Source organism: Bombina bombina, chromosome 4 (genome assembly GCF_027579735.1).
Source record: "Bombina bombina isolate aBomBom1 chromosome 4, aBomBom1.pri, whole genome shotgun sequence".
Taxonomy (NCBI): Eukaryota; Metazoa; Chordata; class Amphibia; order Anura; family Bombinatoridae; genus Bombina; species Bombina bombina.
In genome coordinates, this window is record NC_069502.1 from 303,479,875 (window position 1) to 303,501,978 (window position 22,104).

Sequence of the window (22,104 nt, forward strand, 5' to 3'; positions counted from 1 at the left end):
GCCTTTGATTTGGCCCTGTCCTGAGGAAGGGTGTGACCCTTACCTCCAGTAATGTCAGCAATAATTTCTTTCAAGCCGGGCCCGAATAAGGTTTGCCCTTTGAAAGGAATATTAAGCAATTTAGATTTAGAAGTTACATCTGCTGACCAGGATTTAAGCCATAACGCTCTGCGCGCCTGGATGGCGAATCCGGAGTTCTTAGCCGTTAGTTTGGTTAAATGCACAACGGCATCCAAAACAAATGCATTAGCTAGCTCAAGGGCTTTAAGCTTGTTCATAATCTCATCCAATGGTGCTGTGCGAATAGCCTCTTCCAGAGACTCAAACCAGAATGCCGCAGCAGTGACGGGCAGCAGTGACGGGCGCAATGCATGCAAGGGGCTGTAATATAAAACCTTGTTGAACAAACATTTTCTTAAGGTAACCTAATTTTTTATCCATTGGATCTGAGAAAGCACAACTATCCTCCACCGGGATAGTGGTACGCTTGGCTAAAGTAGAAACTGCTCCCTCCACCTTAGGGACCGTCTGCCATAAATCTCGTGTGGTGGCGTCTATAGGGAACATTTTTCTAAATATCGGAGGAGGGGAAAAGGGCACAACGGGTCTATCCCACTCCTTGCTAATAATCTCTGTAAGCCTTTTCGGTATAGGAAAAACGTCAGTACACACCGGTACCGCATAGTATTTATCCAGCCTACATAATTTCTCTGGGATTGCAACCGTGTCGCAATCATTCAGAGCCGCTAACACCTCCCCTAGTAATACACGGAGGTTCTCTAGCTTAAATTTAAAATTTGACATTTCTGAATCCGGTCTCCCCGGATCAGATCCGTCACCCACAGAATGAAGCTCTCCGTCCTCATGTTCTGCAAATTGTGACGCAGTATCGGACATGGCTCTCGTGTCATCGTCACGCTCTGTCCTAAACCCAGAGCTATCGCGCTTGCCTCTTAACTCAGGCAAATTAGATAATACTTCTTTCATAACATTAGCCATATCATGCAAAGTGATTTGTAAGGGCCTTGATGTACTTGGCGCCACAATCTCACGCACCTCCTGAGCGGGAGGCGAAGGTACTGACACGTGAGGAGAGTTAGTCGGCATAACTTCCCCCTCGTTGTCTGGTGATAATTTCTTTACCGGTAAAGACTGACTTATTTAAAGTAGCATCAATACAATTGGTACACATATTTCTATTGGGCTCCACACTGGCTTTTAAACATAATTAACAAGTAGATTCATCTGTATCAGACATGTTTAAACAGACTAGCAATGAAGGCTAGCAAGCTTTGAAAAAATCTTTCAATAAATTTACAAGCAATAGAAAAAACGCAGCAGCGCTTTTAAAAACACAAAAAAACTGTCACAGTTGAAATAACAATGAACTAATTCAGTTATAGCCAACAATTTAACAGTAAATGTATGAATTTAGCAGAGGATTGCACCCACTAGCAAACGGATGATTAACCCCTCAATACCCAAAACCGGATAATCAATTTAAGATTTAACGTTTTTCTCACAGTCAAACACACTGTCACAGGTCTGCTGTGACTGATTACCTCCCTCAAAAATGAATTTTGAAGACCCCTGAGCTCTCTGGAGACGTCCTGGATCAAGGAGGAAGAAGCAGGAAGACTGTGCTAGAATTTTAACTGTGCAACAAGGCGCTAAAAAAGGCCCCTCCCACTCATATTACAACAGTGGAAGACCTGTTACAACGGTTTCTATGTAGAAATATACGATAGCCATGTGGAAATAAATCATGCCCAAAAGGATTTATCACCAAGTACCTCACAAAACGAATAACATGCCAGTAAACGTTTTAAAAAAAAACAACTTTCCAGGGTTATGCAAAGTTATCACTAAGCCTGCTACCAGTCGCTTCTACTGCAGTTAAGGCTCATACATTTGTTTCAGTATTAACAGTATTTTCTCAGTCAGATTCTAGTCCCTAGAAAATAACTGAACTGTGCATACATTTATCAGCCTGATACCAGTCGCTACTACTGCATTAAAGGCTGTACTTACATCATATGGGTAACAGCAGTGTTTTCTTAGTCAATTCCATTCCTAGAAAATATTTACTGCACATACCTCATTTGCGGGGGACCCCGCCTGCTATTCCCTTATCTGAAGTTACCCCACTCCTCAGAATGTGCGAGAACAGCCAGTGGATCTTAGTTACGTCTGCTAAGATCATAGAAAAACGCAGGCAGATTCTTCTTCTAAATACTGCCTGAGAGAAAAAAAACAGCACACTCCGGTGCCATTTTAAAATAATAAACTTTTGATTGAAGAATAATTAGGTAAAAAACACTCCTATCTCCTCTCGCGACCTCCTCCTTTGTTGAGACTTGCAAGAGAATGACTGGATATGACAGGTGAGGGGAGGAGCTATATAGCAGCTCTGCTTGGGTGATCCTCTTGCAACTTCCTGTTGGGAAGGAGAATATATCCCATAAGTAATGGATGACCCGTGGACTGAACACACTTAACAAGAGAAAAGTAATACCTCTTTTCCCATTCCTTAGAAATAATTTCCATTATCCAGTCTGGAACTTAAAAAAATCTCAACAGATGAAGGAAAATCAAACAAACACTCTGTTAAAATTACTAGACTCTTTGGGGTCTCTAGCAACAGTAGAGTCTTCCAAAGTAGCAAGGACCTCCAGCAACAGCAACCAAAGGTGCTCCAGGTAAAATTAACCTCCTCTGGATCTACTGAAATAGGACTTGTCTCCATCTACAGACTAAGAGTCCGAAATATCTCCATCAGATCCGCCAAGGAATGATCTTCAGATAAATGAGAAAAAGCGACCAACGCAGACATAGAGTCAGAACTCCTATGAGAAATTCCTAAATATTCTCTTCCTTATTGCAGATAAAGAAAAACTGCAGAAATTATTAGGGTAGCAAAATCACCAGGCAAATAAATACCCCCAGGGCACTGCCTGTGACGTAGATAAGGATTGGGACGATTGAGAAAGATGAGGCATGGTACGGACAACCTCGTCCTGAAAGATAACCGTCTCAGAAAGGTATTCTTATCCCTGTATAATAAAGTCTTATTTAAGAATTTGTGCCCTGCACCTCTATAACCTCAATACTGAGGAAAACTCACCCTCCGGATCAGAAACTAAGTCATTTAGTAAAGAAAAAAAAAAAAAAAAAAACGGAACTCCAAACCGGTGCAAGAAAGACACGATCGATATCGTCTATTCAGTATAGCAGTCTCCATAAAGACGATTGTTATCGTCAGACAGCAGGAGACCTCTATCAAACAGCCTTCACAAGCTAGGCTGTTAACATATACCTTAAGCTCCGCTCTCCTAACCGCTTCTATAAGTCTGAAGCGGAAGGTCACGCGTGCGCCTTTACTTAACTGCGCCACAAGTGTAAAGGAAATAAAAACGGCGCAAATAAGCAATACGCCGGTCTGAATATAACCGTAACTTCACATAAAACATCTATTAAGCCTGTTATCCTTATAAAGGGAACCGGAATAAGCATTACTCCTTCCATCCCTATGTCAGTCTCTCAAAAGCCTCTAAAAGGTGATCCTATTAACCCTTATGCCCACAGCCTTATCTACATAATAAAAGTACATGTCACTGCCCATGATAAATCCCTGTAGAAAGGGATAAAAAGTCACTAAGACCCACCAGGGAGCCTTGACCCTTGAACACACAGATCTATATATGTGTCCTGTAACAGACATTAACCCCTGAAAATGCTGACCTTCCCACCTAGAAAGGCAAAGCACTTACCTGTTCTGGTTGCAGGGAGCCAGTTCTAGGCGTGATAGATTACCATATCTATCAGGGACCTGAAGAGAAAGAAAGAACAGAGTAACCAACCCTGGCTTTCTACAAAGGAGTAGCAATAATGTTTAGAACTAAAGCGAGGACTACCTCGCCGCTTTCTAACTGCCAATAGCCACCATTACTCTTACTAAAGAGATTGACATGGACACAGCATAGCTCCTAAACCTTGCTTGCAGGGAAAAGTACCTATTAAAGGATTAAAATCTTCAGACACCAACTTTGCACATCCTCCCTTGACAGAGGCAAAGAGAATGACTGGGGGTTATGGGTAAGGAAAGTTACACTTAACAGCTTTGCTGGGGTGCTCTTTGCCTCCACCTGCTGGCCAGGAGTTGAATATCCCACTAGTAATTGGAATGACGTCGTGGACTCTCCATGTCGTAAGAAAGAAAAGTCATTATCATGCAACAACAATTAGAGGCCCCATTGGAATCCCCCAAACACAGAAAGATTCCTGGATGCCTTATCAAACATACTCCATTCGATATGAAGCCCTAAATCCAACTGCAGGAAATTTAAAGAGGAACCTTCCTAGGCCTTATCCATCTAAAGGTCGGAAAGAACTAGGTGGAGAAGGGATGGAAATGGAAGTCCCCATTATGTAGGCAAATGGGGGGGCTCTTTCTGTCCACACCTCTCCAGAAAGAGGGTTCTTACATGCAATTATCAGCAGGGGGCCAAGATATCTGAAATACACAGCACACCAACAAAAAAGTGAAAAGGCACAACACAGACTAATTCGCTTAAAGGGACACCGAACCCAAAATTTCTCTTTCGTGATTCAGATAGAGCATGCAATTTTAAGCAACTTTCTAATTTACTCCTATTATCAATGTTTCTTCGTTCTCTTGCTATCTTTATATAAAAAAGAAGGCATCTAAGCTTTTTTTCTTGGATCAGCACTCTGGACAGCAGTTTTTGATTGGTGGATGAATTTATCCACCAATTAGCAAGGACAACCTAGGTTGTTCACCAAAAATGAGCCGGCATCTAAACTTACATTCTAGCATTTCAATTAAAGATACCAAGAGAATAAGGAACATTTGATATGAGTAAATTACAAAGTTGCTTAAAATTTCATGCTCTATCTGAATCACAAAAGAAAAAAATTTGGGTTCAGTGTCCCTTTAATCTTTTTGCTATGGTGATGGTTACATTACTCTCTCGTGCAAATTTAATTTTGACTTTCCTATCCCTTTGAAGTAAAAAAAAAAAAAATCGTATTAAAGGGATAGGAAAGTCAAAATTAAACTTGCATGATTCAGATAGAAAATGTAATTTAAAGACAATTTTAAATTCACTTCTATTTTCAAATGTGCTTTGTTCTCTTGGTATTCCTTGTTAAAAAAAAAAAACCACACATCCTACACTAGTTAAAGCTAGCTGCTGATTGATTCCTGCACATTTGTCTCTTGTGATTGGCTAACTAGGTGTTTTCAGCTACCTGCCAGTAGTGCAATGCTGTTCCTTTAGCAAAGGATAACAAGAGAATTAAACAAATTTAATAGAAGTAAATTGGAAAGTTGTTTAAAATTGCATGCCCTATTTAAATCATGAGGTTTTTTTTTTACTTTACTGTCCCTTTAACAAACTCATGATTTTGATAGGGCATGCAATTTTAAAACAACTTTCCAATTTTCTTTTATTACCAATTTTGCTTTGTTCTCTAGGTATTCTTAGTTGAAAGCTAAATCTAGGAGGTTCATATGCTAATTTCTTAGACCTTGAAGACTGCCTCTAGTGGTGAAAAGATGTCAAAATGCTTTCAGATTAGAGGGCGTTAGTTCATGTGTTTCATATAGATAACTGAGCTCAGGCACGTGAAGCTCCTAGGAGTCAGCACTGATTGGCTAAAAATGCAAGTCTGTCAAAAGAACTGAAATAAGGGGGCAGTTTGCAGAGGCATAGATACAAGGTAATCAGAGGTAAAAAGTATATTATAACTTTGTTGGTTATGCAACATTGGGGAATGGGTAATAAAGGGATTATCTACTGTACCTCTTTAAACAACAAAAATGCTGGTGTTTACTAACCCTTTAATAAAGTTCTAATTGCTGAACTGTGTTTGATACCAATCCACTTGAACCGGAGATCAGCTAGCTGGAAAGATTCTAATTCCACCCGACAGCTCATTTTGACATCTGCTAAAATGTATTACAGATAGGCCCAAGGCTCATCTGATTCTAAGTGGCGCTGTTAAAAGTGGCAGAGATACTCACTGGAGTTAGAAACTGGAGGTGAAAACTGCAGTCCCACTAACAGGTAAAACTTACTAACTATACACCTACACAATGCTCTCTATGTATTTTCTGCTTTCTGTCTGCCCTTCTCCTAAAACTCACTGCATGTCCCCATAAAAACAACCCCCACACTATCCATATCTCACCCTCCCTTCTCATCCCCTATGCTGTCCTCTCATGAACTACCGTTTCCTTAGAAACGCTTCCCCCTCTAACTCTCCTATGTCTAGTCACACACGCTCCTACAAATCTCACTCTCACCTTCTGTCACTCACTGCTACTTCTGCTTGCTGCTGGTGATATCTCTCCTAACCCTGCAGCAATCACCACACTTTTACACTCTGTCTCCCACTGTAAAACCCCTAGGTCACGCAATACCAACAATCTCATCTCTATTAATCCACAGCACTTATCCTCTCCCTTTTCTTGTGCCCTCTGGATTGCTCGCTCTATCTAACAAACTTACAACCGTTCACGACCTGTTTCCAACACTTTCAACCTTTTAACAATTACTGAAACCTGGCTATCTTTCTCTGACACCGTTTCCATTGCTGCTCTCACACATGGTGGTCTTCACTTTAGCCACACAAGGTGGCGGTGTTGGCATCTTACTCCCCCCCTCCTGCTCCTATCAGTACCTATCTCCATCTCTCTCCTTTTCTTCCTTTGAAGTCCACTGCATTCGCCTGTTCTCCTCCCCCCCCCCCCCTCTCTCTCTCTCTCTCTGAGTGGCAGTTATCTATCGCCCCCCTGGACCAACCTCCCAATTCCTTGACAACTTTTCTGCCTAGCTTCCTTACTTTCTCTCTACAAATACACCTACTCTAATTCTGGGGGACTTCAACATCCCCATTGACAACCCATTTGCCCCTGCTGCCTCTAAACTTCTCTCACTCACAAACTCCTTCGGACTATTACAATCCACCCTATTCCCTACCCACCGCAACAGACACTACTGATCTGGTATTGTCCTATCTCTGCTCTCTCCCAGATGTTGACCGTCGCCCATTTCCCATTTCAGCCCACCACCTGCTCACCTTTAATCTTAAAATACAGGCGCTAAACCTACTCCCCCCCACAGAAATCTGCACACTGTTGACCCTCCCCAACCTTAATCAAATACGCCTCACCCACACTTCCACAATATCCTGCCCTGACCTTGCCATAACCCACTATACAACAATACTCTCTCCTCTGCACTTGACTGCCCCAACTTCGCCAAGCCCCACGTTGTCAGCACCAGCCCTGGCACTCCCAGCAAACACGCCACCTACAAAAATGCTCCCGGACTGCTGAACATGCCTTGAGAAAATCCCGCTCCGAACCTGATTTTATGCACTATAAGCTAATCCTTCACTCTTACACCTCCTTCACTTAGCTAAGCAAACCTACTTCTCTTCTCTTATATCCACTTACTCCTCAAACCCTAAAAGACTTCTCCATTTTCAACTCTTCTCTACCGCCTGCACCACGCCCCTCATCTGCGTTCAGTGCTCAAGACCTGGCTGACTACTTTTTCAATAAAACACTTACCATCCAAAGAAACATCCCAACACAAGCCTGCAATCTCCCAACTTCACTCCCAGTCACCCCCTCTGCCGCTCTCTGCATCCTCCCAACCACTGAGAGTTAAGTGGCTTCCCTATTGTCTTCCTCACACCTCACTACCTGCCCACTTGACCCTATTCCTTCACATCTAATAGCTTCTCTGTCACCCACCCTCACTCCGGCTCTTACCCACATATTCAATCTATCCCTTTCTACCAGCTCATTCCCTGCCTCCTTCAAACATACAAAGGTCACCCCATCCTCAAAAAACCCTCCCTTGACCCCAATTCTCCTGCGAGCTATCGCCCCATATCACTGCTCCCGCTAGCTTAAAAAATCCTTGAAAAACTAGTTTCCAATCGCCTAACCCACTTTCTGTCCTCCAACTCACTGCTCGACCCCCTGCTATCTGGCTTCCGTCCCCAACACTCAACTGAGACTGCCCTCACCAAGGTTACTAATGATCTCCTTTCTGCTAAAAAAAAAGGCTACTACTCTATACTCATCTTACTTGACTTCTCTGCTGCCTTTGACACTGTTGACCATCCCCTTCTCCTACGGACTCTGTTTTCTTGGGCTCTGTGACACTGCCCAATCTTGGATTCACTCTTATCTCTCTAACAGATCCTTTTCCGTCTCTTTTGCTGGTGGCTCCTCCTCTCCATTGCCTGTCTGTTGGAGTACCTCAAGGCTGTGTCCTGGGTCCTCTACTCTTCTCTATTTACACTTCTACACTGGGTAAACTTAACAGCTATGGCTTCAACTACCACCTCTATGCTGATGACACCCAGATCTATTTTTCCACCCCCTGCACCTTCTGTCAATTCTCACATCAGCGACTGTTTATCTGGCATTTCCTCCTGGATGGCCTCTCACCACCTAAAAATAAACATGGCCAAGACTGAACTACTTCTAATCCCCCACTCTAGCTCCACTACAGTTTCTAATTTTTCCATCACTGTTGGCGGCACCACTATCTCCCCATCACCCCAAGTCCGCTGCCTCGGAGTCACACTTGACTCAAATCTGTCCTTCATTCCCCACATCCAACTGCGCTCTTCATCCTGCCGCAACCACCTACGCAATATCTCCAAAATGTGTCTGTTTCTGAGTGACGAAACAACTAAACTGCTTATCCACTCCCTGGTAATTTCCTGACTTGACTACTGCAATAACTTGCTAACTGGCCTTCCTCTCTCCCCTTCAATCCATCCTAAATGCATCTGCCAGGCTAATCCACCTCTCACTACGCTCCGTTTCTGCAGCACTTCTCTGAGTCCCTTCATTAGCTCCCCATTCACAGCAGAATTAAATTCAAAATTCTCACCCTGACCTACAAAGCCCTCACCAATGCTGCCCCACCCTACCTGTCCTCACTCATCAGCAAATATACTCCAGCCCGCCCCCTAAGATCCAACAATGACCTGCTCCTTGCGTCCTCTACCATCACCTCCTCACATGCTAGAATACAGGACTTCTATCGTGCGGCTCCAACCCTCTGGAACGCCCTTCCTCGAGCCGTTAGATACACTCCGCTTACCTCTCCTCCTTTAAACGTTCACAGAAGACCTTTTTGTTCAGGCAAGCCTATTACCCGACTCATTAACAAATTAACTTCACTAACCCAACAGTTGTCCTCATCTCCCCACTAATATCATTCCCACCTTTGCAGTCCCCACCTCCTGTTTCCCACCCTCCTACCCATCTAGATTGCAAGTACCCACGGGAATAGTGCCCCCAATTTCCCAGGGGCAGCGATGCAGAATCTGTTGGCGCTTTATAAATAAAGAATAATAATAATAATCTAATACTTTCTCACATGGTGATTTAAAGACATAACGCTGTCGGGTGGTCCCTTTCTTCACTTTTGTTGGAGAATTTTTCCTGTGACCTTAAAAAGGGACAGTCAAAACAAGAATTTTTGTTGTTTCAAAATATAATCCCTTTATTACCTATTCCCCAGTTTTGCATAACCAACAGTTATATTCCACATTTTACCTCTGTGATTACCTTGTATCTAAGCCTCTGCAAACTGCCCCCTTATTTCAGTTCTTTTGACAGACTTGCATTTTAGCCAATCAATGCTCACTCCTAGGTAAACACACGTGCATGAGCTCAATGTTAACAGTTGTGAAAAACTGTCAAAATGTATTCAGATTTGAGGATCTAAGAAATTAGCATATGAACCTCCTAGGTTTAGCTTTCAACTAAGAATACCAAAAGAACAAAGCAAAATTGGTGATAAAAGTAAATTGGAAAGTTGTTTAAAATTACATGCCCTATTTGAACCATGAAAGTTTAATTTGGACTTGACTGTCTCCCCTTTAAAGGGCCATAATAGTTGAAAAATTACATGCTTTAACACGTTACAGCATGTAGGTTTAAAACTATCAACCCTGCTCTACTGTGTGTTTAATCCCGGCAAAGGTGTTAAACACACAGTAGAAGTGCTGTTCAGGACCTGAAGTGAACTGCTGGTCCCAAGCAGCACTTCTATTGTGTGTTTTTCCAGAAGAACAGGGTCGAGTCATAAAATTACATGCTCTAATGGATTAGAGCGTATAATGTTTTTGAATCATAGCCCTTTAAGAATTTGAAAAGGAGCTGACCTGAAATCATTTTCAGCTACAAAGATTGAAACCTATATTCCTTGACTATTTGAAGAGACTTGTTATTTCCTCTGGTTTGCTGCGTTTACGATTTGGAGCACTTATGTTTTATGTATATAGGATTTAATAGCGCACTCATTCACATAATTGAATTACATTATCTTGATCTGTTGACACTTAGTGTGGCACCTTTAGTATGTTATGCTTTGATAAATGGACCCTCCTCCACTAAAGGAAGTATAGTGTCAATTATTTCCATTTTAAAAGTTGGCATATTCAGAAATTAGTTTAGGGTTTTGGAGGTCCAACATAGGCCAAAAAGCACCTTCGGTCTTTGGAACTAGGAGCAGAACGGAAGAGAAACACTTAATCTCTTTCACGACTGGAAGAGAAGTGATCACTCCCATCACTTCCCTTCATACAAGCCAAGGTGGCTTTGGCCTTTGAAGGATCGGTACCCTTAGGAAATTATGATTAACACCAAAGAATCTTAAACCAGCTTCTCCCATACACATAAATACATATAGGATTATAAATTTATGGCACAAGGCCACTTTCTACCCAGCCTGTGTAAACTTTATTACAACCTGCAGTGCACATTAAAAAAAAAGCAACGTCTTTACATTACTTACTATTTCAACACACTACTATCTTTAATGATGATAATTTAACACACTAAAAAAATAAACACACACACACACACACACATTTCCTAACCTTGTGATTCCAGCTCCGATTCATCCACTGCTTCCCATTTTGAAGGTGCAACTTTAAAGATTGGTTCATTCTTCTTTGAGTCTTCTGAAATATCCACTAACAAAAACATTATAAATTTAGTATTTTATCAATAATTTTGTTCTCTAGTAATTATTTGGGAAACCGGTATAGATATTTTGCATGATTGACAGCTAGCAGTTTTGCAAGACACTATGTAATGTGGTACGGTTCACAAAAAAAGAAATGATGCAGGGTCAGAAAATATAATTTGTGTTTCAATTTTTGGCATTGAGAGTCCACGAATTCCATTCATAACCTATGGGAAATACACTACCTGACCACCAGGAGGCGGCAAAGACCCCAAACAGAGCACTGAAATATCCCTCCCACTTCCCCTACCTTGTCTCAGTAGTTCAAGTTGAGGATAAGGAAAAGTAATGAGATATAAGAGGTGCCGTAAGACTGATGCCATTACACTATTTCAGGGCGGGTTTGTGGACTCACTACCAAGAAAGAAAATAATTTCAGGTAAACAAATTATATTTTCTAATGGCAGTGATAGTCCACAAATTCCATTCATGACCTTTAGGAAACCAATTCCCAAGCTGTGGAGTCCACAAACATTTTAGGGAGGGAAAGGTAGGGAAGGCAGTCCTTAAAGGGACATAAAACAAGTTGAGTTAGAGACAAAATATAATATGTACATTAATTACTTTACCTGCAAATTTATACTGCAGTTTCTCGCCATTAACCCTTTCTTTTTAGTTTCTGAAATGTACAGCTCTAACTCCCCCCACACAATTATTTTTATGGCTGTAGCTATATCCATTGTTGTTTTGGTAAAATGCACAAATGAATAGGGATCATCTGCTGGAGCATGCCTAGAAGCTGTGAATTAAGTTGAAACAATGCCTGTCTTTAAACACTGATGCAAGGGGTGGAGCACAGTGTACAGACAGCATTATTTTAAAATACTTCCCAACAATTTTTAAACTTTTTTATACAAACTATTTTTACTTAATTAGCCCTTTTAGGATATGCACAGATCTCAACCGGTTTTATGGCACTTTAAGTACTAGCCACCACCGATGGAAGAATTCAGGTACGCCTAATGTACTTAAAACCTCTAAGTAATACCTTAGGTGCTCAATTTTAAATCTAAAAGTAATATCCTCAGAGTTTTAGATTCTCCAGGAGTCACAAAACGAAAGTACTCTTTCAGAGCTAGCCAAGGAGTTATCGTCAGAAAGTTGTATATGGCCGACTGCTGCCTCTAGCAGATTGTAACTGGGCTGCAAAATCATGGGGAACAGTTCAAACTCCGGATTGTGTTTGAGAAACGGGATCACAGAACAGCATGTGCAGTAAATAGGGGTCGCAGTTTGTGGTTGTGGCATAACTGGGCATACTGAGGTCTGCGAGTCTGCAGGACATCCAGGGGTAGAATGAGGTGGCGGGGACAATGCGGACGACTGAATACCAGGGCCCCCTGAATGAGACTGCAGAACAGATGTAAGGCATGTGTTGCATAGTTGAGCAGGACGACACACTATATGAAACCTGCATAGCATGCATTTATTAGAATGAAAACTGCCTGTGTGAAACATGCCCAAACCATGATGCGTATGAGGAGCAGTTTGACAGGGCACGCCAATAATGCTTATAGCCCGTTTGCAGCCTCCAGGTCACATAGGTATTAACACTCCTTCTGTAGGAGACTTATAATAGTGTGATTTCTGGGCGATTAGCCGAGGCCAAACATAACCCCTTCTTACAAGCCGTCCCATATGGCAGCAGCGTGCACCAAGTACGAACAGCAAGGCCAGATGCTGATTCTGAGTGTGGTTTTGTGTCCCCACAAGTGGTGCGACATCTAACCAGGTGGTCACTTTCCTCCATAGATTGCCCCTAGTTTACAGCTGTAATAATGTTTACTAGTTAGCCCCCCTCTGCTGTGAGGGTCCCCATAAACCAGTCTGCTGGCAATCTGACTGCTTACCCTATCTCATTAGGCAACAAGCCATTAGAGAGAGAAAATAAAAAAAATCAGGACTCACCCAGCTTCTGTCATCCTGACAGAGTCCGGTAACACAAAGGAAAATTTGAGTAACTAACACTGTTTGCCTAAAAAGGGAGGATAGCAGAACACTGAAAGTTGCATAGGAACTTCCCTGCGACATCCAGAAGCCAATATTCACCAAAACTCTACTAAGAGGTTTAAATGGCTTTCAACAACTCCCCTGACATCTTTTGCAGGAAACGATACACTGAGGACAATACAAACAGAATCTTCAGCAGAGCACCTCTCTGCCTACCTCCATGAACGAGGCAACGAACTGAGAGGGTAGGGGGAATTGATATTTCAATGCCCTGTTTGGGGTGTCTTTGCCTTGGCCAGGTGGAATATTTCCCATAGGTTATTAATGGAATTTGTGGACTCACTGCCATTAGAAAGAAATGGAACACACTAATCAAAAATGTCATCAAATTATTAAAAAAACAGACTAAACTACACACACACACACATATATATATATATATATATATATATATATATATATATATATATATATATATATATATATATACACATACATACACATATATATATATATATATATATATATATATATATATATACACACACACTATATATAACAATTTATGTAAGAACTTACCTGATAAATTCATTTCTTTCATATTAGCAAGAGTCCATGAGCTAGTGACGTATGGGATATACATTCCTACCAGGAGGGGCAAAGTTTCCCAAACCTCAAAATGCCTATAAATACACCCCTCACCACACCCACAAATCAGTTTAACGAATAGCCAAGAAGTGGGGTGATAAGAAAAAAGTGCAAAAGCATAAAAAATAAGGAATTGGAATAATTGTGCTTTATACAAAAAAATCATAACCACCACAAAAAGGGTGGGCCTCATGGACTCTTGCTAATATGAAAGAAATAAATTTATCAGGTAAGTTCTTACATAAATTATGTTTTCTTTCATGTAATTAGTAAGAGTCCATGAGCTAGTGACATATGGGATAACGAATACCCAAGATGTGGATCTTCCACGCAAGTCACTAGAGAGGGAGGGATAAAAACAGAATTTATGTTTACCTGATAAATTTCTTTCTCCAACGGTGTGTCCGGTCCACGGCGTCATCCTTACTTGTGGGATATTCTCTTCCCCAACAGGAAATGGCAAAGAGCCCAGCAAAGCTGGTCACATGATCCCTCCTAGGCTCCGCCTACCCCAGTCATTCGACCGACGTTAAGGAGGAATATTTGCATAGGAGAAACCATATGGTACCGTGGTGACTGTAGTTAAAGAAAATAAAATATCAGACCTGATTAAAAACATAATTTATGCTTACCTGATAAATTCCTTTCTTCTGTTGTGTGATCAGTCCACGGGTCATCATTACTTCTGGGATATAACTCCTCCCCAACAGGAAATGCAAGAGGATTCACCCAGCAGAGCTGCATATAGCTCCTCCCCTCTACGTCAGTCCCAGTCATTCGACCAAGAATCAACGAGAAAGGAGTAACCAAGGGTGAAGTGGTGACTGGAGTATAATTTAAAAGATATCTACCTGCCTTAAAACAGGGCGGGCCGTGGACTGATCACACAACAGAAGAAAGGAATTTATCAGGTAAGCATAAATTATGTTTTCTTCTGTTATGTGTGATCAGTCCACGGGTCATCATTACTTCTGGGATACCAATACCAAAGCAAAAGTACACGGATGACGGGAGGGATAGGCAGGCTCATTATATAGAAGGAACCACTGCCTGAAGAACCTTTCTCCCAAAAATAGCCTCCGAAGAAGCAAAAGTGTCAAATTTGTAAAATTTGGAAAAAGTATGAAGCGAAGACCAAGTTGCAGCCTTGCAAATCTGTTCAACAGAGGCCTCATTCTTAAAGGCCCAAGTGGAAGCCACAGCTCTAGTGGAGTGAGCTGTAATTCTTTCAGGAGGCTGCTGCCCAGCAGTCTCATAGGCTAAACGTATTATGCTACGAAGCCAAAAAGAGAGAGAGGTAGCAGAAGCTTTTTGACCTCTCCTCTGTCCAGAGTAAACGACAAACAAGGAAGAAGTTTGGCGAAAATCTTTAGTTGCCTGCAAGTAGAACTTGAGGGCACGAACTACATCCAGATTGTGTAGAAGACGTTCCTTCTTTGAAGAAGGATTTGGACACAAGGATGGTACAACAATCTCTTGATTGATGTTCCTGTTAGTGACTACCTTAGGTAAGAACCCAGGTTTAGTACGCAGAACTACCTTGTCTGAGTGAAAAATCAGATAAGGGGAATCACAATGTAAGGCTGATAACTCAGAGACTCTTCGAGCCGAGGAAATAGCCATTAAAAACAGAACTTTCCAAGATAACATTCTTATATCAATGGAATGAAGGGGTTCAAACGGAACACCCTGTAAAACGTTAAGAACTAAGTTTAAACTCCATGGTGGAGCAACAGCTTTAAATACAGGCTTGATCCTAGCTAAAGCCTGACAAAAGGACTGGACGTCTGGATTTTCTGACAGACGTCTGTGTAACAAGATGGACAGAGCTGAAATCTGTCCCTTTAATGAACTAGCTGATAAACCCTTTTCTAAACCTTCTTGTAGAAAGGACAATATCCTAGCGATCCTAACCTTACTCCAGGAGTAACCTTTGGATTCGCACCAGTATAGGTATTTCCGCCATATTTTATGGTAAATCCTTCTGGTAACAGGCTTCCTAGCCTGAATCAGGGTATCAATAACCGACTCAGAAAAACCACGTTTTGATAAAATCAAGCGTTCAATTTCCAAGCAGTCAGCTTCAGAGAAGTTAGATTTTGGTGTTTGAATGGACCCTGTATCAGAAGGTCCTGTCTTAGAGGTAGAGACCAAGGCGGACAGGATGACATGTCCACCAGATCTGCATACCAAGTCCTGCGTGGCCATGCAGGTGCTATTAGAATTACTGATGCTCTCTCCTGTTTGATTTTGGCAATCAATCGAGGAAGCAGCGGGAAGGGTGGAAACACATAAGCCATCCTGAAGTTCCAAGGTGCTGTCAAAGCATCTATCAGAACTGCTCCCGGATCCCTGGATCTGGACCCGTAGCGATGAAGTTTGGCGTTCTGGCGAGACGCCATGAGATCTATCTCTGGTTTGCCCCAACGTCGAAGTATTTGGGCAAAGATCTCCGGATGAAGTTCCCACTCCCCCGGATGAAAAGTCTGGCGACTCAAGAAATCCGCCTCCCAGTTCTCCACTCCCGGGATGTGGATTGCTGACAGGTGGCAAGAGTGAGACTCTGCCCAGCGAATTATCTTTGATACTTCCATCATTGCTAGGGAGCTTCTTGTCCCTCCCTGATGGTTGATGTAAGCTACAGTCGTGATGTTGTCCGACTGAAACCTGATGAACCCCCGAGTTGTTAACTGGGGCCAAGCCAGAAGGGCATTGAGAACTGCTCTCAATTCCAGAATGTTTATTGGAAGGAGACTCTCCTCCTGATTCCATAGTCCCTGAGCCTTCAGAGAATTCCAGACAGCGCCCCAACCTAGTAGGCTGGCGTCTGTTGTTACAATTGTCCAGTCTGGCCTGCTGAATGGCATCCCCCTGGACAGGTGTGGCCGATGAAGCCACCATAGAAGAGAATTTCTGGTCTCTTGATTCAGATTCAGAGTAGGGGACAAATCTGAGTAATCCCCATTCCACTGACTTAGCATGCATAATTGCAGCGGTCTGAGGTGTAGACGTGCAAAAGGTACTATGTCCATTGCCGCTACCATTAAGCCGATCACCTCCATGCATTGAGCTACTGACGGGTGTTGAATGGAATGAAGGACGCGGCATGCATTTTGAAGCTTTGTTAACCTGTCTTCTGTCAGGTAAATCTTCATTTCTACAGAATCTATAAGAGTCCCCAAGAATGGAACTCTTGTGAGAGGAAAAAGAGAACTCTTCTTTTCGTTCACCTTCCATCCATGCGACCTTAGAAATGCCAGAACTAACTCTGTATGAGACTTGGCAGTTTGAAAGCTTGAAGCTTGTATTAGAATGTCGTCTAGGTACGGAGCTACCGAAATCCCTCGCGGTCTTAGTACCGCTAGAAGGGCACCCAGAACCTTTGTGAAGATTCTTGGAGCCGTAGCCAGTCCGAATGGAAGAGCTACAAACTGGTAGTGCCTGTCTAAGAAGGCAAACCTTAGGTACCGGTGATGATCTTTGTGGATCGGTATGTGAAGGTAAGCATCCTTTAAATCCACTGTGGTCATGTACTGACCCTCTTGGATCATGGGTAAGATTGTCCGAATAGTTTCCATTTTGAACGATGGAACTCTTAGGAATTTGTTTAGAATCTTTAAATCTAAGATTGGCCTGAAAGTTCCCTCTTTTTTGGGAACCACAAACAGGTTTGAGTAGAACCCTTGTCCTTGTTCCGACCGTGGAACCGGATGGATCACTCCCATTAATAACAGATCTTGTACGCAGCGTAGAAACGCTTCTTTCTTTATCTGGTTTGTTGACAACCTTGACAGATGAAATCTCCCTCTTGGGGGAGATAATTTGAAGTCTAGAAGGTATCCCTGAGATATGATCTCTAGAGCCCAGGGATCCTGAACATCTCTTGCCCAGGCCTGGGCAAAGAGAGAGAGTCTGCCCCCCACTAGATCCGGTCCCGGATCGGGGGCTCTCGGTTCATGCTGTCTTTGGGGCAGCAGCAGGTTTCCTGGCCTGCTTGCTCTTGTTCCAGGACTGGTTAGGCTTCCAGCCTTGCCTGTAACGAGCAACAGCTCCTTCCTGTTTTGGTGCAGTGGAGGTTGATGCTGCTCCTGTTTTGAAATTCCGAAAGGGACGAAAATTAGACTGTCTAGCCTTAGCTTTGGCTTTGTCTTGAGGTAGGGCGTGGCCCTTACCACCTGTAATGTCAGCGATAATTTCTTTCAAACCGGGCCCAAATAAAGACTGCCCCTTGAAAGGTATATTTAGTAATTTGGACTTAGAAGTCACATCAGCTGACCAGGATTTTAGCCACAGCGCCCTACGTGCCTGTATGGCGAATCCTGAGTTCTTAGCCGTGAGTTTAGTTAAATGTACTACGGCCTCCGAAATGAAAGAATTAGCTAGTTTAAGGACTCTAAGCCTGTCCGTAATGTCGTCTAGCGTAGATGAACTAAGGTTCTCTTCCAGCGACTCAATCCAAAATGCTGCCGCAGCCGTAATCGGCGCGATACATGCAAGGGGTTGTAATATAAAACCTTGTTGAACAAACATTTTCTTAAGGTAACCCTCTAACTTTTTATCCATTGGATCTGAAAAAGCACAACTATCCTCCACCGGGATAGTGGTACGCTTAGCTAAAGTAGAAACTGCTCCCTCCACCTTGGGGACCGTCTGCCATAAGTCCCTAGTGGTGGCGTCTATTGGGAACATCTTTCTAAATATTGGAGGGGGTGAGAACGGCACACCGGGTCTATCCCACTCCTTAGTAACAATTTCAGTTAGTCTCTTAGGTATAGGAAAAACGTCAGTACTCGCCGGTACCGCAAAGTATTTATCCAACCTACACAGTTTCTCTGGTATTGCAACGGAGTTACAATCGTTAAGAGCTGCTAAGACCTCCCCTAGTAATACACGGAGGTTCTCCAATTTAAATTTAAAATTTGAAATATCTGAGTCCAATTTGTTTGGATCAGAACCGTCACCCACAGAATGAAGCTCTCCGTCCTCATGCTCTGCGAGCTGTGACGCAGTATCAGACATGGCCCTTGCATTGTCAGCGCACTCTGTTCTCACCCCAGAGTGATCACGCTTGCCTCTTAGTTCTGGTAATTTAGACAAAACTTCAGTCATAACAGTAGCCATATCTTGTAATGTTATCTGTAATGGCCGCCCAGATGTACTAGGCGCCATAATATCACGCACCTCCCGGGCGGGAGATGCAGGTACTGCCGCGTGAGGCGAGTTAGTCGGCATAACTCTCCCCTCGCTGTTTGGTGAAATTTGTTCACATTGTACAGATTGACTTTTATTTAAAGTAGCATCAATACAGTTAGTACATAAATTTCTATTGGGCTCCACCTTGGCATTGGAACAAATGACACAGATATCTTCCTCTGAGTCAGACATGTTTAACACACTAGCAAAAAACTTACAACTTGGTTATAATCTTTTTTAGCAAAAAAATACTGTGCCTCAAAGAGGTACTAAACGATTAAATAACAGTTGAAATAATGAACTGAAAAACAGTTATAGCATCAAACTTTAAAACAACACAACTCTTAGCAAAGGTTTGTTCCCATTAGTAAAATAACAATAATTAAATTTGACATAAAAAGTACAAAGCAACGTTTTTATGCACAGTCACTATAAGAATTCTCACAGCTCTGCTGAGAGAAGTTACCTCCCTTCAAAGAAGTTTGAAGACCCCTGAGATCTGTCAGAGATGAACCGGATCATGCAGGAAAAATAAAAGTGACTGACTGGAATTTTTTGATGCGTAGTAAAGAGCGCCAAAAACGGCCCCTCCCTCTCTCACACAGCAGTGAAGAGAAAAGAAACTGTCACAATTACAAGCAAAAAACTGCCAAGTGGAAAATAATGCCCAAATATCTATTCACACAGTACCTCAGCAATGTAAACGATTCTACATTCCAGCAAAAACGTTTAGCATGATAAATAGTTATTAAAAGTATTAGTGACCTTTAGCAGAGTAGTTCCGGTGAAATACCATCCCCAGAATACTGAAGTGTATACATACATGTCATTTTAACGGTATGGCAGGATTTTCTCATCAATTCCATTCAGAAAATAAAAACTGCTACATACCTCAATGCAGATTCATCTGCCCGCTGTCCCCTGATCTGAAGCCTTTACCTCCCTCAGATGGCCGAGAACAGCAATATGATCTTAACTACTCCGGTTAAAATCATAGTAAAAAACTCTGGCAGATTCTTCCTCAAACTCTGCCAGAGAAGTAATAACACGCTCCGGTGCTATTGTAAAATAACAAACTTTTGATTGAAGTCATAAAAACTAAGTATAATCACCATAGTCCTCTCACACATCCTATCTAGTCGTTGGGTGCAAGAGAATGACTGGGACTGACGTAGAGGGGAGGAGCTATATGCAGCTCTGCTGGGTGAATCCTCTTGCATTTCCTGTTGGGGAGGAGTTATATCCCAGAAGTAATGATGACCCGTGGACTGATCACACATAACAGAAGAAAAAACCAGGGCGGGCCGTGGACCGGACACACCGTTGGAGAAAGAAATTTATCAGGTAAACATAAATTCTGTTTTCTCCAACATAGGTGTGTCCGGTCCACGGCGTCATCCTTACTTGTGGGAACCAATACCAAAGCTTTAGGACACGGATGAAGGGAGGGAGCAAATCAGGTCACCTAAATGGAAGGCACCACGGCTTGCAAAACCTTTCTCCCAAAAATAGCCTCAGAAGAAGCAAAAGTATCAAACTTGTAAAATTTGGTAAAAGTGTGCAGTGAAGACCAAGTCGCTGCCCTACATATCTGATCAACAGAAGCCTCGTTCTTGAAGGCCCATGTGGAAGCCACAGCCCTAGTGGAATGAGCTGTGATTCTTTCGGGAGGCTGCCGTCCGGCAGTCTCGTAAGCCAATCTGATGATGCTTTTAATCCAAAAAGAGAGAGAGGTAGAAGTTGCTTTTTGACCTCTCCTTTTACCTGAATAAACAACAAACAAGGAAGATGTTTGTCTAAAATCCTTTGTAGCATCTAAATAGAATTTTAGAGCGCGAACAACATCCAAATTGTGCAACAAACGTTCCTTCTTTGAAACTGGTTTTGGACACAGAGAAGGTACGATAATCTCCTGGTTAATGTTTTTGTTAGAAACAACTTTTGGAAGAAAACCAGGTTTAGTACGTAAAACCACCTTATCTGCATGGAACACCAGATAAGGAGGAGAACACTGCAGAGCAGATAATTCTGAGACTCTTCTAGCAGAAGAAATCGCAACTAAAAACAAAACTTTCCAAGATAATAACTTAATATCAACGGAATGTAAGGGTTCAAACGGAACCCCCTGAAGAACTGAAAGAACTAAATTGAGACTCCAAGGAGGAGTCAAAGGTTTGTAAACAGGCTTGATTCTAACCAGAGCCTGAACAAAGGCTTGAACATCTGGCACAGCTGCCAGCTTTTTGTGAAGTAATACCGACAAGGCAGAAATCTGTCCCTTCAGGGAACTTGCAGATAATCCTTTTTCCAATCCTTCTTGAAGGAAGGATAGAATCCTAGGAATCTTAACCTTGTCCCAAGGGAATCCTTTAGATTCACACCAACAGATATATTTTTTCCAAATTTTGTGGTAAATCTTTCTAGTCACAGGCTTTCTGGCCTGAACAAGAGTATCGATCACAGAATCTGAGAATCCTCGCTTCGATAAAATCAAGCGTTCAATCTCCAAGCAGTCAGCTGGAGTGAAACCAGATTCGGATGTTCGAACGGACCCTGAACAAGAAGGTCTCGTCTCAAAGGTAGCTTCCAAGGTGGAGCCGATGACATATTCACCAGATCTGCATACCAAGTCCTGCGTGGCCACGCAGGAGCTATCAAGATCACCGACGCCCTCTCCTGCTTGATCCTGGCTATCAGCCTGGGGATGAGAGGAAATGGCGGGAACACATAAGCTAGTTTGAAGGTCCAAGGTGCTACTAGTGCATCCACTAGAGCCGCCTTGGGATCCCTGGATCTGGCCCCGTAGCAAGGAACTTTGAAGTTCTGACGAGAGGCCATCAGATCCATGTCTGGAATGCCCCACAGGTGAGTGACTTGGGCAAAGATTTCCGGATGGAGTTCCCACTCCCCCGGATGCAATGTCTGACGACTCAGAAAATCCGCTTCCCAATTTTCCACTCCTGGGATGTGGATAGCAGACAGGTGGCAGGAGTGAGACTCCGCCCAAAGAATAATTTTGGTTACTTCTTCCATCGCTAGGGAACTCCTTGTTCCCCCCTGATGGTTGATGTACGCAACAGTCGTCATGTTGTCTGATTGAAACCGTATGAACCTGGTCCTCGCAAGCTGGGGCCAGGCCTGGAGCGCATTGAATATCGCTCTCAGTTCCAGAATATTTATCGGTAGAAGAGATTCTTCCCGAGACCAAAGACCCTGAGCTTTC

The 22,104-nt window shown here is 42.7% G+C and overlaps 1 protein-coding gene across 1 annotated transcript in view; it reads right to left on the minus strand.

Annotated features, from left to right (window-relative positions):
* U2SURP (U2 snRNP associated SURP domain containing) overlaps window positions 1–22,104 on the minus strand; it is a 248,488-nt gene that overhangs the window by 67,997 nt on the left and 158,387 nt on the right. The window contains 1 exon segment of the mRNA XM_053710012.1: window positions 10,942–11,037. Coding sequence (XP_053565987.1) covers window positions 10,942–11,037 — 96 coding nt within the window.